We start from the raw sequence: 14,877 nt of genomic DNA on the forward strand, positions 1-14,877 counted from the left end.
TATAACAATTTTTTGTCTACATAGTCTTTAAACCAGCTCCAGTCATGCAAGGTAAGCTTAAGGATGTGGCGAGAGCAGTTTATAGCCATTTAAATGGACTAGAGCAACACTATGTAAAAAAGAAAGAGAAGAGCTGTAACCTTAGACATATTTGGACAATGGTGTGCCAAATACATTTTGTATAATAGAATAGTGACGATACTAAAGAAACAACATGAAGAGTCTTTGCTAGGAATTTATTTCATGGCACATCTTAAGCCACACTTCTTCTTTTTTAAGAGTTGGGGAGTCTCACCACAGCTAATCTAATGGAGAAAGTGAGAGGTCTGCAGAATCTAGCATACCAACTGGGACTAGACGAATGTAAGTAGATAGTTGCTAAGGTGTATTATGTTTAAAAACTGTAGGTCTGTTGCTTAATTTTCTTATAGAGCCAAACTTTACATATTCAGTAAGAACATATTCAATATTTCACTTGTGAGAAATAATACAATAGCCAAGCATGTATGATATTGCGCTGTTAGTCTCCTGAAAAATTAACAGTTTGGCGTGGCTGCATCAGTAGTAGAATATCTCTACAAGCAGTTGCTGGGTTCCTACAACGATTGTGTGTCTCAACGATTTAGGTGGGATGTTTCTCCTGTTTCTTCTGTGAACCTCTCTGATGTTTTGTAATAGTAATAGTAATAGTAATAGTAATAGTAATAGTAATAGTAACCCCATAAGATGAATTCAGAGTACTTTGGAACACTTCTTACTTGAAGATGAAATTACTCTATTAGGATTCAGTACTGTCTTATGATATGCAAGATAAATAAATAATTATTTGAATCAGTTTATGAGAGTCACAACAAAAGCTATCTTTCAGTATCCTCTAGGTGGCAGCAAAATGCTACCTAGAGATAATTGGTTCTCCGTGATGTTTTTGTAGCTTTTTAGATTTGGATTGAGTTCTTTTGCGGGGTGGGAGTGTTAATCACTGAATTATTATATTGTACTGAAAAATGATATCAGAAAGATTGTCTCCATGTAGTAATGTTGATGGTCCCTTATTTTTTGGAAAGGTTGATAGAGAAATTTCTACTGACTTTTTTTTATTCTTCGTTAGCAGTTTGCAGGTTTAGGCGTTATAATTCTCATGGTCAGTCATTGCTCTCTCTTGAGATTAGATTTGATATTTTGCTGAGGAGACAATTTATTTAGGTAATTCTAGAGTTCAATTGGTTTTTAAGCTATAAATTTATAGTTCCATGTACTAATATTTCTCATTATAAAACTGTTGCCTTTCTTTGCTGCTCTGACATTTAGAATGTTCCTGCGTATTGTATATGACCGCCGAAAGCAAGCCATAAGAAAATTACCTTAGTAACTTAGTTTGTAACTTATTATGGTACTATCCTGCTCATTAGGATCCTCTGTACAGTTAGGTAATGGCACAATCAAATCTTAGTTTAATAAGCAGAGATATGCACAAGCTTCAGACACCTACCTCCAACTGCTTTGTTCTTCCCTTTGCCCAAGCCAGAGAGCAGATTAAACCATGATTTCTTGTTAACATCTGATTCAGGGAGCTGTAGAAAGACAGGACAGGACAGAAATTTTAAGTTATGGCTTCCATATCCTGGCTTGTTCAGCAGCCATTAACCATAGTTTCCTGGTTTATATGTAATATGAAATCACAGTTAAATGCATCTTCCTGGTTTGTTCATTCGTGCAAAGGATTAAGCAGAGTGATTGCATTCAGGTGCCTAAAGCTCATGAATAGTTTAATAAGATGAGATGAGATTTGATTATTCAAATGTTACCATTAAATAACTTGTTTGGAGGATCATAACTCTTTACATAGCATTTATATACCACCTTTCAATAAAGTTCTCCCGCTGGCTTACAAAATAAAAACACTAAAAATCCTAAAACAAATAGCAATAGCAGAGAGAAGACAATTCATCTCCTACAACTTGGTAGCAAGAGAAGGGGATAAACAGGCCTCATGAGAGAGGACATTCTGTAGTACTGAAGCCATCACAAAAAGGCCTCTTGGGTATGTCAACCTGATACGCATCAAGGATGCTGGCCAGCTAGCTGTCCACAGGCAAAATCCAGGCCCCCAAGCAGTTTTGCTGGGTCTCTGGTAGTTCTATCAGATTATACTTGAGGTATGCTAAAAAGTAAAAATTTAGAGAAGCTCTGTTCTGCAAAGACAGAGATCTGTCGGTAACAGTCTATGCCAGGGGTAGGCAACCTAAGGCCCGTGGGCCAGATGTGGCCCAATCGCCTTCTCAATCCGGCCCGCAGACGGTCCTGGAATCAGCGTGTTTTTACATGAGTAGAATGTGTCCTTTTATTTGAAATGCATCTCTGGGTTGTTTGTGGGGCCTGCCTGGTGTTTTTGCATGAGTAGAATGTGTGCTTTTATTTAAAATGCATCTCTGGGTTATTTGTGGGCCATAGGAATTCGTTCATTTTTTTCTTCAAAATATAGTCCGGCCCACCACATGGTCTGAGGGATAGTGGATCGGCCCATGGCTGAAAAAGGTTGCTGACCCCTAGTCTATGCACTGAAAAATTGCTCATAAAAAATGGTTACAACGCACATGCAATGTTAGTGCTACCTCTATATAAGCATGGTTCAAATGCAGTGTTGGCCTTGTATAGGCCTGGGGCATACCTATACTAAGATGATGCTTGATTGAGATGGCTGTCAACCAACTGATATCTTCCATACAGCCATACAGTTTTAGGTGAGCCATAATAACAGATCAGATACCTTTTTTTAGATCATGGATAAGCAGTTGCAATCTACAGGCAGCATCAGGAATGCAGCCAGTTATCTAGTCCCTGCTAGGCTCATTGTGTTGAGAAAATAATCTGAGGGTGAAGACAAAGCTGAGACTCTTCCATGCTCATATTTAGAGCAGGGCGGGGAGTGACTGGCTAAAATCAGTTGTTCCAGAAAGCAGCAGAGTGTGACTAGAAGAGCCTTGTGTCTACATTGCATTAAAAAACAACCTGCTAGGATCATATGTAGAACTTTCTTATACCCTCCCATCAGATGTATGGATAAATGTAGCATGGTCATAGGTTCTGAAACTTTCTAGTGTTGCCCTCCATGTTCATCTTGCTGAACATGCCATAATGTAGCATTGGGGACTCTCCAGGGTTTCATGCAGGAGACATTCTCCCAATGTGGAGATGCCAAGGACTGAATCTGGGACTTACCATGGAGGCTTAGCCCTTCCCCTCTGCAACAATAGGTATAAAAGCCTCTGATTTGGGGTGCAAGCACTCTGTACAATCTCAGAGGCACCACCATTCCATCGTGTGGTCCAAGGATGAGCTCAGCACCAGTAGGGAACATAGCAAGGTGCCTTATACTGAGACATCTCATTCGTCCATCAAAGACAGAATTGTCTAGCCTACATTGACCGAGAGCGACTCTCCATAGGTTTCTCCCAGTCCTACTTGAAGATGCTGGAGATTGACCCTGGGTTGCTTCTTCTGCTTGCCACAGCTTGCTATTGTGCTTGGCATATTTCATTTTCCAGCATTCAAAAGCTGCCCACCAGATCACAGGGCAGCCCTGCTAGAGTCCCTGTGATTTTCACCATCCCACCTCAGAGGAGGAGTAAAAACACTTGCATGCTGTGCAAATACCAATGGATGGAAGAGAAGCCAGGCACATAGGGTACTACCCAGGCTCACAATCACTTCTGTCTGGAAGGAAAGGCCAGCCTTTCCATAAGCCATGGCTGAAGAGGCTCCTGCTGACTGGAAGATTCCTGCAGATCCTGAGATCCATGGAAGAATCTGCCCTGCATGATTTTAATACATCCAGGCTGCTGTTTCTGTATAATACAGTTGGTTTATATTTTGTATTGATCTCTTGTTTTATGATGCTTTTTAAAAATGTTGCGCCTTGTGGTAACACTGCAGCCCCCAGGTTAGCAACCACTGATCTGGACTAGTAGTTTATACAACATTGTGTCGCTATTTAGAACTTGACTGGTGAGCTGCATTTTTTGTACCTCGGGTTAAGAACTTAAGTTGTTCTGGAGGTCTTTCTGGGTTAGCAGAGTCTGTAACCTGAAGCGCCTGTAACCCGAGGTACCACTGTATTGCTATTTGTGTAGTACAGCATAAAATGCAACCAAACCTCAAGTTTAAATAATAGAACAGTTGTGATATGCAGAGCAATGGTTCAGAAAGAGCTGGTTTCACCTCGGAGAATTGGCTTTATTAAATACAAAGCTACCATCTGTTCTTAAATGCAGTCAGAATTACTTTAGCTAAAATAATTTGCAGCAATGATTAGACAACCATGTAAATTTTTACTTTAAAATATTTTATGATTGTCCTACACTTAATGAATTCATCTGATATTAATTTTGTATTCCCTGATATGCACAAAGTATCATAAACCACATCAAAATTCAGAGTTGTTGGTTTTGGTTTTTGTTTTGCTACAATGTTTTGCTACCATGGTCATGTAACTGCGTAAACTGTAGAACTTGCTGTTTGATACCTAGTCTCCAAGGAAAATAACAAGCTGGCATTTAGACATTGATTTGAAAGTGGGAGTGCTTTATGATGAACAGAGGGCTTGGAAGTTCTCCTGTAACTTGATAACCGTCTTTATGTAGGCTTTTGTGTATGGAAGGTGTGACTTGCTAGTATGCCATGAAAGAGGATTCTAGAAGCCCACATGGGGTTGCATCCTGACTAAGTTAGTTGAACATGGGGCCCATTGAAATCCGTGAAACAAATTAGTCGTGATTTGACTTGCATTCCATTTATTTAAACTAATTTAGTGTGGATCCAACCCATGTACAGTACTTATTTTCTGTTGTGTTATTGCCAAGTTGCTGGCTTCTTTTGGAATGAACATGGATGTTCTGCTGGTTCTATGGTTTGCTTCTTGTGTTTCATCTGGTACTCAGATAAGATATATTGACTCCAAAATGTGTATGTACTGGGGCAAATAATATAAACTTCAGGATTCTCCTTTAAAGTCTCTGGTAGCAGGCCGCGGCTTCATTGGCTTGGGGGCATGGAAACATATGCATCGGTCTCTTGCCTACACATTTCAAGAGAAATTTCCATGTATGTATACACGGGATCAGAGCACAGAGAGACGCTAGAAGATTGTAGTCCTACTTTCCACACATAGTTGTGGAACTCTAGAAATAATTTAGTAGTAATAAGAAATAAGAAGCTGCTGCTGGATCAAGTTGTTGCTGGTAGGAAGCCTACAAAAGCAGGACCTGAGTACAGCAGCACTTTTCCGGCCTGTAGTTGCTAGCTGGGAACAGCTTTTGCAAGGAAATAAACTGCACTGTTGGCCAGGCATGTCCAGAGTCTGTTTTGGGGGCCCAAAGTCCATTTCAGGGGCCGAATCTGGCCCACCGGTCGATTTAATTCGGCCCCCGTGGTAGTATATTTGTTGTTGTTGTTGTTTAGTCGTTTAGTCGTGTCCGACTCTTCGTGACCCCATGGACCAGAGCACGCCAGGCACTTCTGTCTTCCACTACCTCCCGCAGTTTAGTCAGACTCATGTTTGTAGCTTCGAAGACACTATCCAACCATCTCGTCCTCTGTCGTCCCCTTCTCCTTGTGCCCTCCATCTTTCCCAACATCAGGGTCTTTTCCAGGGAGTCTTCTCTTCTCATGAGGTGGCCAAAGTATTGGAGCCTCAGCTTCACGATCTGTCCTTCCAGTGAGCACTCAGGGCTGATTTCCTTAAGAATGGATAGGTTTGATCTTCTTGCAGTCCATGGGACTCTCAAGAGTCTCCTCCAGCACCATAATTCAAAAGCATCAATTCTTCGACGATCAGCCTTCTTTATGGTCCAGCTCTCACTTCCATACATCACTACTGGGAAAACCATAGCTTTTACTATACGGACCTTTGTTGGCAAGGTGATGTCTCTACTTTTTAAGATGCTGTCTAGGTTGGTCATTGCTTTCCTCCCAAGAAGCAATGACCAACCTAGACAGCATCTTAAAAAGTATATATGTCCTGGGGTAAAATCCTAAAAAACTACAGTGGTATCTCGGGTTAAGTACTTAATTCGTTCCGGAGGTCTGTACTTAACCTGAAACTGTTCTTAACCTGAAGCACCACTTTAGCTAATGGGGCCTCCCGCTGCCGCTGCGCCACCGGAGCACGATTTCTGTTCTCAACCTGAAGCACTATTTCTGGGTTAGCGGAGTCTGTAACCTGAAGCTTATGTAACCCGAAGCGTATGTAACCCGAGGTACCACTGTACTTTGGTCGGTCCTCACACGTGTTTACTTCATCAAAGCTGGCCCTCTTTGAAAAAAGTTTGGGCACCCTGCTGTAGGCTTCTGAGAAACTAGTCAGCTATGGAGAGTACTTAGGTTTCCAGCACTCCTGGATGTATGTTAGACCTCACAGGCACTCACCCCAGTGCTCAGCCTGGGATATATAATTTTTTTCATACTTCATTCTTTTTGATCATTCTAGGTCTCTTTTGACACACACTCGTGTGCTGTTCGCATGCAGAGGAACAAGAAATTCACCTTAGTTTTTGCTGCTCATCACACAGCTTGGCTTGTTTACCCACTGTTTTGTTTTTTTTTTTTATGTGTGAGTATTTCAGTTTCTAAAAAGAGCCACCCAAATACCAATTTAAAATTAGGATGCACACAAGACCCTTGAATGGGCTAATTTTGACATGTAATATTATTAACTATCTGCAGTCCACAGATCATGACCTCAACTTTTTATCATCGCTATTGGATTGTATGCCAGTTTTAGAAGTGAAGGAGCTATGGGAAGTTTTAATTGTACCTGTGTGATTTATCCCCAGTCAGCTCTTTAATTTCTTCTGGCTGTCTGAGGTTTCCGACATGCTGTAAATTTCACCAACTTTTTCATTATCTGCAATTTCTTTATGACTTGTGAATCGGAGTGGAGAGAGAGTGTGGATTTACAGCGGATATAAACATGTCCATAAAGTCTGTATCTGTGTCAGTAATTGTACTGCTGTCAGTGACTGTCCTGTTTTACAGGCCTCTCTTGGGGAAGGAACACACTTTGCTACTAGTGGCAGTGTAGTGTTCACCCTTCGCTTTGCATTAACTCGCCAAGAGATTAGGTTGTAATAATTGGGATGGAAATTGAGCTTAGATATTGGTCACTCACCCTCTCTCTCTCTCTCTTTTTCTTCTTGCTCTTAGCTAATGAATAAGTGAGTGAATTATCCAGTATTTGTTTGGAAGGAAAGGGAAATGGACAGATAGCTGCTTCATGCTAAAATGTGGTGCAGTCGACTAACAATATTATAAATGATAGTGCTGTGCATATGTACAGATTAGTTGCATGTACCATAATAAACACTGTCTTTACCTGCCTCACCAGCATTTCTAGATTAACTATTTCTTTTGAGGCAGTTAATTACATCCTAATAATCTCCAGCTGTTGATGACTTTTTGTTGCCCATAGGAAGAGGGGGGGGGGCAAAGAGAGAGTATTCTTTTAAATGTCAATAAATGTGCCAGGTATTTATTGTTTACTCTCTTTACTTCAAGTAAAGTAGTTTGATAAGCTGTAGATTTTTTTTGACAAAGGCATTTTTGTGTGGCTTGTCTTTTAGTATATGGACTATTAGGTGTTTGGTATAGCAAAATGCATTTCAGACACTGGAAGATTATTCATGATGTCTTTGTGGAATGTCTCATTCACTTGTCAAATACCCAGAATGTGAGCTGGTTCCAGCACTTCTGATATATAAGCCTGCCAAACAGATTCAGACTGTGGAGAATGAAAACTTAAAATAAAGCCTTTTCGGGAAGTGTTTGGGTACAAAGGACTGTTTGATAGCTCACTTCCTTTTGTTCATGTCAGTGAATGCTAACTTTAAAGCCTATGGCACTTGCATGACATCTTCTGGAATTACAAGGGCATGGTTCCCCATTTATAGTGAGTGCAGTTATATTTAAATAGTTACCAAAATCTGATACGTGCATGCACTTGACCTTAAAATATATAGATAAGCGCACTTCATTTGAGTCTTGCAAACCCAACTTTATACAAATTCATGGGAAGTTTCGAGTTCTTGAGTGTCACTCTGTCTAGATTTGCACACATTGAAATGCTGTTTATCTTGTATTTTTATGTTGTCAGCCACCTTGAGATCTACAGAGGAAGAGTGGCATATAAATTTAATAATAATAATAATAATAATAATAATAATAATAATAAGCCATGATCCAAACTACTTGGTTTGCCACTATGGGCAGGATAGAAAACAAACACCTGGTAAATTGTAACAGTTGGCTGTTGTGTGCATGTCTCTCTAGGCTTGTTCACACATTTCACTGAACAAGGGTACCAATTATCTCTACACATGTTCTGTACAGCTAAACTATTGTGTACACAGACTGTGCTCTGCTGCATTATTTAAAAAACTATTTGTGTACACAGATTGTACGCTCATTGAATGCAACGTGCGAACATGCTCAAATATTCTGCACTGTTTTATTTAATGAAGTTATTGGTACACATACACCAGACTGTTTCTAAAGAGTTAGAAATTGAGAATATGGAGTCCGTGTCTGAAAGCTTGGCCTTTGAAAAAAATAATAATTGTTTTTTTAGTTTTCAGAAGTTCACATACTTCACCATCAACAATATGTTTAATTCAGGCCTGGCTTCTTTTGACCATGATAGAACTACAGTCAAACCTCGGTTTTCGAACGTTTCGGAAGTTGAACGGACTTCCCTAACGGATTACGTTTGAAAACTGAGGTTCCACTCTACAACTTTTCTACACTGGAAAAACTTCTATCTTGAACTAGGAATCAGCTATCACCCTTTGTCACATTTGCTTCTTTATATCATACTGCAGGGTATATATACATAAATAAACTTGCAACTAAATTTTTACATTATAATTTTGAAAAGTAGAAGACTTACATTTTACTAAGTTGTGATTATAAACTTAGATAAGACAGCTTCTAATTAGAAGGTGAGACAGCTGGTGTTGTCCAATTCCTTGCCCACTGGACTTGGGTCTGGGTTTAACACCTGCCTCTATCATGGACTAGCAATATGCCTTGTGTAAGTTGTGTTCCTTACTTCAGTTTCCCATGTGTAATATGTGTAATACTTGACAAGGCAAACAGGAAATTTGCAAATAAGTAGCAATATAATAATATGCAACCTGCCTTTTTCAAATCCCTGCCTACATTTTTATTTCCTACTTTAGTTTTTTTATGACAAAAAGCAAATAATCTTGAAGCATTGGGTGCCAACCAAGGCAGAAAACCAGTTCAGCTCCAAATGCCGATGTATAATAATAATATTTTTTTTTTTAGCATAATAATGATTTTTTTTAGAAGATTTGAATGTATCCAGAATTTCAAAATAATCATTCTATAGACAAAATTTGGTGGACCCTGATGTATTGCAGTCACAACTGTAGTTCTTTAAACAAATCACATAGCTAGGACTATTTTTCAGCTGGAGCTTACAGGAGCTCAGTTCCGGCACCTTTCAGATGGGCGCCATTGCCATTCTAAGAGAACAAGAAATAAATTCATGGTGAGCTCTGGCACCTATTTTCTAGAAAAAATAGCACTGCATGTAGCTCTGTTTTAATATATCTTCCCTTCTGCCCCCTCCTAGTTTCCTGGGAAAAACTTAGGACAATCTCATTTGATTAAGTAAGCTATACAAAGTATGTGGAAATACTTGATTCCTAATGGCTTCCCATGTGATGCTGTGGCATATAACACTTAGCAGATGATTAACTGGGATGCACATGGATATATGTTTTGTAAAGTAATCCTACAGCACAACCCTGTCCTTGTTTACTCAGAAGTAGGTCCGACCCTCATTTTCTCTTAGCAAATTCAGCAATCTTACTAGCTGAGATTTCTATGGTTTCTTTAGAGAAGAACCTGTTGTTGTTTTCTCAGCTTCCCGGAAACAGTTCCTCCTCTTCTGAATACAAGGCCTTTACAGAGATCAATTGCATTCCTTTTTTGCATTCCTAGTCACCGCAAAGAAATAGAGGAAAACAACAGAATGGGAAGAACCAGAGATCTGTTCAAGAAAATTGGAGATATGAAAGGAACATTTCGTTCAAAGATTGCCATAATAAAGGACAAAAGTGGTAAGGACCTAACAGAAGCAGAAGACATCAAGAAGAGGTGGCAAGAATACACAGAGGAATTATACCAGAAAGAAATGGATGCCTCGTACACCCCAGGTAATGGGGTTGCTGACCTTGAGCCAGACATCCTGGAGAGTGAAGTCAAATGGGCCTTAGAAAGCACTGCAAATAACAAGGCCAGTGGAAGTGATGGTATTCCAGCTGAACTATTTAAAATTTTAAAAGATGATGCTGTTAAGGTGCTACACTCAATATGCCAGCAAGTTTGGAAAACTCAGCAGTGGCCAGAGGATTGGAGAAGATCAGTCTACATCCCAATCCCAAAGAAGGGCAGTGCTAAAGAATGCTCCAACTACCGCACAATTGCACTTATTTCACACGCTAGCAAGGTTATGCTTAAAATTCTACAAGGAAGGCTCAAGCAGTATGTGGACCGAGAACTCCCAGAAGTGCAAGCTGGATTTAGAAGAGGCAGAGGAACCAGAGACCAAATTGCAAACATGCGCTGGATTATGGAGAAAGCCAGAGAGTTCCAGAAAGACATCTACTTCTGCTTCATTGACTATGCAAAAGCCTTTGACTGTGTTGACCACAGCAAACTATGGCAAGTTCTTAAAGAAATGGGAGTGCCTGATCACCTCATCTGTATCCTGAGAAATCTCTATGTGGGACAAGAAGCTACAGTTAGAACTCGATATGGAACAACTGATTGGTTCAAAATTGGGAAAGGAGTACGACAAGGCTGTATATTGTCTCCCTGGTTATTTAACTTATATGCAGAATTCATCATGCGAAAGGCTGGGCTGGATGAATCCCTAGCCGGAATTAAGATTGCTGGAAGAAATATCAACAACCTCAGATATGCAGATGACACAACCTTGATGGCAGAAAGTGAGGAGGAATTAAAAAACCTTTTATTGAGGGTAAAAGAGGAGAGCGCAAAATATGGTCTGAAGCTCAACATCAAAAAAACGAAGATCATGGCCACTGGTCCCATCACCTCCTGGCAAATAGAAGGAGAAGAAATGGAGGCAGTGAGAAATTTTACTTTCTTGGGTTCCATGATCACTGCAGATGGTGACAGCAGCCACGAAATTAAGAGACGCCTGCTTCTTGGGAGGAAAGCAATGACCAACCTAGACAGCATCTTAAAAAGTAGAGACATCACCTTGCCAACAAAAGTCCGTATAGTTAAAGCCATGGTTTTCCCAGTAGTGATGTATGGAAGTGAGAGCTGGACCATAAAGAAGGCTGATCGTCGAAGAATTGATGCTTTTGAATTATGGTGCTGGAGGAGACTCTTGAGAGTCCCATGGACTGCAAGAAGATCAAACCTATCCATTCTTAAGGAAATCAGCCCTGAGTGCTCACTGGAAGGACAGATCGTGAAGCTGAGGCTCCAATACTTTGGCCACCTCATGAGAAGAGAAGACTCCCTGGAAAAGACCCTGATGTTGGGAAAGATGGAAGGCACAAGGAGAAGGGGACGACAGAGGACGAGATGGTTGGATAGTGTCTTCGAAGCTACAAACATGAGTCTGACTAAACTGCGGGAGGCAGTGGAAGACAGAAGTGCCTGGCGTGCTCTGGTCCAGGGGGTCACGAAGAGTCGGACACGACTAAACGACTAAACAACAACAACAACAGTCACCGCAGCCTTGCAGGGCCTGTATATATCGAATGTAATATAGCTGGGCCAGAGCTCTGTGACAAGATCTAAGTGCCTCATTAACTCCTGTACGCTAGAACAAGATAAAAATGTCATCAAGCCCCTATCAGATGCCTGATATAACCTCTAGCAAGCTGGAGTGCCATTAGTTTAAATTCTCAATCAAATGCCTTCCTTGAGCTTAAGGAGCAATGATTAAACGTGGAGTGTCCCCTGAGGACTCTACAGCTGTCGCGGCTTGGGGTGGGTCCCCTCTCTTACCAACTGGAGAGTCTTGAGCCAGAGGTCCCAGTGGGGCGGGCCCTCTTCAGACCTGCACGTGCCTGCCCCAGCTGTTCTCCTTTGCCTAATGAATTGCTTTACAGGGAGAAGCTGGGTATTGTCATCACAAGCTGCCTTCCCTGGGGGCTTGAGCCAGCCTCGGTAATGACTAATGTTAGTGATAGTAATTGAAGTGTGATAGCTCTCTGGGGACTCTGCACCATGTTTGATGCTAGCAAGCACTTGTGGCTGGTGCAGGCCTGCGAACGGCTCAAAAGTGATTTTTAATTGCTCTGCTCCCGTAACTACACTTAAAAGTGGACTTAAAATGTTTCTCATTTTCATGGTAATCTGATGGATCTATATTTTTTAGAGTGAGTGGTACTGTGAAAGGTTTGCAGGACTCTACTGTCCTTGTAGTCCTATTTTATTTATTTATTTGTTTGTTTGTTTGTTTGTTTACTTGCTTGCTTACTTACTGTGGTACCTCAGGTTAAGTATTTAATTCGTTCCGGAGGTCCGTTCTTAACCTGAAACTGTTCTTAACCTGAAGCACCACTTTAGCTAATGGAGCCTGCTGCTGCTGCCGCCGCGCTGCTGGAGCACGATTTCTGTTCTTATCCTGAAGCAACGTTTTTAACCTGAAGCACTATTTCTGGGTTAGCGGAGTCTTTAACCTGAAGCGTATGTAACCTGAAGCGTATGTAATCCGAGGTACCACTGTATTTATTAAAATTTGTATGCTGCCCTATACCTGTAGATCTCAGGGCAGTTCACAACTTAAAATCACAATATGAAAAACTGAAATATACATAATAAAAACATAGACAACTCAATAATCCCCCCCTTCCAAAAAAAGTTTTCAGTTAGTGATAATTGCAGTAGTCCTCGGCACCCCTGTTGCTTGTTCCTCATCTGTCTGTCAAGTTGCAGTGTGTGGAGCATACAGTAACATATGGATCCTTCTCTTTTCTAAGTTCAGCTGAACTCTAGAGGAAAGAAGGGTCACGCGGAGGGATGCAGTTAGTTTGTTCATTGGCATCAGCATATGGGGGTAGGCCGGATCCTTACCACCCACAAGAGGCAAAGTTTGACCAGCAGCTGGTGTCAAAGATGTCAGGTGACATGTTTTTGCCCATGTGATGATCAGCTGATGGTTGCGGCTTGCAACCTTTCCTTCACCCAGCCACATCTTATCTGCCCCACAACTGACATAATATATAACATTAGATATGAGGAAGGTGCATGTGGCTTAGCCAAAATGGCCTTGTGGGCCTTTTACTGGCTTTATCTGGTTCACTAGCTATAGCCATTGCTGGACAGAGGTAGCCTGACCACTGTAGTCCATGTATTGGTAAGTTGAAGGCTGGATTACTGCACCATGCTTGTTGTGGGGCTACCTTTGGTCCTGGTTCAGAAACTAAAGCTAGTGCACAATGTGGCTGTCGGGCTGCTGCTGGAGGCCTCTGGCTGACAGCATGTGATGCTAATATCTGGCTACCCGTCTACTACTCAGCCAGGTTCCAGGTTCTTGTATTAATTTACAAAGCCCTGAACAGCTTAGGTGCAGGGTTCTTTAAGGACCACCTAAACCCTTATATCTCTGCTCAGTCACTGAGATCATCTGTAGGGTCCTCAATGGTTCTCTCCTGAGTTGGCAAGGTCTTTGACATCAATACAAAATAGAGCCTTGAGTGTCATCAGCCCAGTCCTGTGGTATGTTGAAGAATTTATTCTGTTTAAATTTTCTTCCATTTTATACTATTTTTCAGAATTTTATATTCTTTTCTAAGCAGTAGTGCAGTCTCCACAGGATCAGTTTTACTTGAAAGTTTGGCTTGTGATATCCTTTTCTAGAAAACCTCTGCTTCAATGCAGACAGTTCAGAAACAGTTCTTTCCTCCTGTCCCATTCCTGCAGCCCTGCATTGCATTGCACAGGGTTGGACTAGAATTTAATGAATGTTTGTGGCTGTGGCAAAGCTTGCTTACAGATCTTGGTCCACTTCATATGTAGCTTCCTACTGATATTTCTGCCTGTAGGAAGAATGTTCATATGTTGATACATCATTACAAAGAATATTGAATATAGTCAGCTTTAAAGATACAAATGTTTTGCACTTACAGATGTCTCTGAAACAGCCTTGTTCAGCAGATTTGTGCCATATCTATTTAATGAGAGACAGCTCTTGGTTCCTTGGAATTTCTGTGCAAAGGCGAATGGCGAACATTATAGCTACAAAGTGTGAATTCTTAGCTGAAGTACTGACAGCATGAGCTTTAAAAAAAGAAGTAGGAATGTCTCATTTTTGACGTCACAGCAATCAAGTTCCAAATTAATTACTAAGAGACACTATGGAGAAGAATTTTTCAATCTTTTCTGCTAATTTTCTCATGCTGCTCCTAGTAATAATCTTTCATTGTATATGCATTATAGATATGCTTGGATTTGTTAATTGTAATATAAAATTAATGAGCACACTCAAATAGCAATTAGTTACGTGCATTCTTCAGGAGGCTCATGGCATTTTGTTCTGCCTAGTGTACCTGATACCTGCATCAGCAATCGTGACCACATTTATCAAGGTTTACTTGTGCGGTGGCAGCGATAATGAAGGGAGTGCATTCTATTGCTCCAGCATGTCAACCAGAATAAACCCCTCCTTCTTTCCTTATATGACCTGTACACTGTTAACAGCTACTTTCCTATGGTTGCCAAGTTTCCTTAGCAAGGTCTCTAAAGCCCAGGTCTCATCTGGGCTTGTGCTGTTCCTCATTAATATACACGTGCAAATTATCTATCCTCCCC

At 40.9% G+C, this 14,877-nt stretch overlaps 1 protein-coding gene across 3 annotated transcripts in view; it reads left to right on the top strand.

The window, feature by feature from the left end:
* LIN52 (lin-52 DREAM MuvB core complex component) overlaps window positions 1-14,877 on the top strand; it is a 39,613-nt gene that overhangs the window by 5,023 nt on the left and 19,713 nt on the right. For all 3 annotated transcript variants that reach the window (XR_014549921.1, XM_083621738.1, XM_083621737.1), the window contains exon 5: window positions 280-363. Coding sequence is in view for 2 of the 3 variants with exons in the window: in XM_083621738.1 (XP_083477864.1) it covers window positions 280-363 (84 nt within the window). In the remaining variant the exon portion in view is untranslated. The remainder of the gene's footprint in view (window positions 1-279; window positions 364-14,877) is intronic.

Source organism: Podarcis filfolensis (assembly GCF_964270895.1).
Source record: "Podarcis filfolensis genome assembly, chromosome: 1".
Lineage (NCBI taxonomy): Eukaryota > Metazoa > Chordata > Lepidosauria > Squamata > Lacertidae > Podarcis > Podarcis filfolensis.